The sequence below is a fragment of the Aplysia californica genome, unplaced genomic scaffold (assembly GCF_000002075.1).
Source record: "Aplysia californica isolate F4 #8 unplaced genomic scaffold, AplCal3.0 scaffold00291, whole genome shotgun sequence".
NCBI lineage: Eukaryota > Metazoa > Mollusca > Gastropoda > Aplysiida > Aplysiidae > Aplysia > Aplysia californica.
In genome coordinates this window covers 202,728-204,332 of record NW_004797561.1, presented here as the reverse complement: position 1 = coordinate 204,332, position 1,605 = coordinate 202,728, and the positions used below count along the sequence as shown (strand labels likewise).

The following is a 1,605-nucleotide window of genomic DNA, read 5'->3' as shown; positions in this document are numbered from 1 at the left end:
AGAGAGAGAGGGAGAGAGAGAAGGGGGGAGGCGATATCATAATATCAAAGTAGGCACCAGCAGACGGGCCGAATTTATCATTTAGGCTTAGCAAACCATGCTGTTACCTGTAGCGAAATGCTCGCATTTTACAACACAGAATAGAGATCTTTTAAATACGAAAATGGTGCTCAAACATCCCGCATGAAGTGCTCCTTTATCGTCGTACTGGAAAAAGAATAAGAACAATGTGTACATAATAAAATATTATGTTCATAATTTGTTTAATAACGAAATGCCACTTGATTTCTCCACAGACATTCACTGCCAACGGCGTTACATGCGCTAGAACTTACAAGAAGATCTCATAAACTGGGCACTGGTCAAACTAGACGTTTTGATGTTTGCTATTTTTACGTGCATTGCTTCTAATTGGATATCAGTACTTAATGAAAGAATAGTGTGTCTGACTACTGTGAATAGTAACATGTCAGTGGCCACCTTAAGATGAGACTTAAGTAGTCGGATTTCTATTCAGAAAATCAACCGTGTAAGTGTAAGATAGTCTGGGTGAAGTGCAAAGACCTTTTAAACTCGAATTTAATTAATATGTTTTGGTAATACAGAAATGCGGGCTTTACAACAGATTTTCGTGTCTGAGTGAATGTAAAATTTTAACAACGTGATAATAAAGCATTATCTTATCTTTTGAAAGATTGTAAACTGTTTCTTAATTTAACGTCTTTTTGGGGTCATCTTTGGTGACTGTATTTGTGTCTGTCGGAAAAGTAAATTATCAGTTTCCGAGGCCATCCAAAAAAGGGAGGGGAAAAAATATCATCCCTATTCCTTGTCATCAGGGAATATCGCACTTTCAGCTTTCATTGCCTATATTTTCCACACCAACTAAGCTTGTTAAATAAATCAACTTCTACTTCTAGTTCTCGAGAAACAAGACCAGCGCAATTATTATAATACCCGACTTAAGTCCCGTTGAAAGATGTTACAATTACAAGTGCATGAAATTGAATGCATTTTAAGTATTTTAGCGGGTTGAGGAATGAATGTTATAGATGTGCTTTCGTTTATTTTATCTGTTCATTTTATTTTGATTTGTTTTTAGGGGAGTGCTTGTTACTAATGCTGGAAATGAGCAATTAAGAGTGATTGACAGAGAAAGTGAGAATCATAAGGCTCAAGTGAGATATTAAAAATTTAACAAATTGTCTCTATCTGCAAGATGAAAGAGTGACTTTTGATTCTGTACCCTGCATAGTACTGTTCTGTATTTAATAGCCATGGCTAGAAGAAACAATCGTGCTGCTTTTTGTTCTCATCGTCATTAAATATGTATATTTTGTTTCAAACTGTATAATCTGTTTGTTGTAAGATCCATATTTTCATTTACTTTGTTTGCGATGTTATGCGTCAGTGTGGAACGTAAATGGATTAAACCAGACCAAAAAGGAAGGGAAAAGTGGAGTACGAATTTCCTATTGTTGTTGTTGTTATTGTTGTTGTTATTATTGTTGTTGTAGTTGTAGTTGTTTTTATGTATGTGAGAGAGAGGGGGAGGGAGAGAGGGAGGCATGGGGGGAGAGGGTGAGAGAGTGTAACATGTGTAAG

General features: G+C 36.1%; 1 protein-coding gene across 1 annotated transcript in view; it reads left to right on the top strand.

The window, feature by feature from the left end:
* LOC100533521 (memory suppression protein) overlaps nt 1-1,605 on the top strand; it is a gene marked incomplete at its 3' end in the record, with an annotated part of 24,871 nt that overhangs the window by 21,331 nt on the left and 1,935 nt on the right. The window contains 1 exon segment of the mRNA NM_001204490.1: nt 297-1,461. Within this exon segment, the coding sequence (NP_001191419.1) occupies nt 297-350 (54 nt within the window).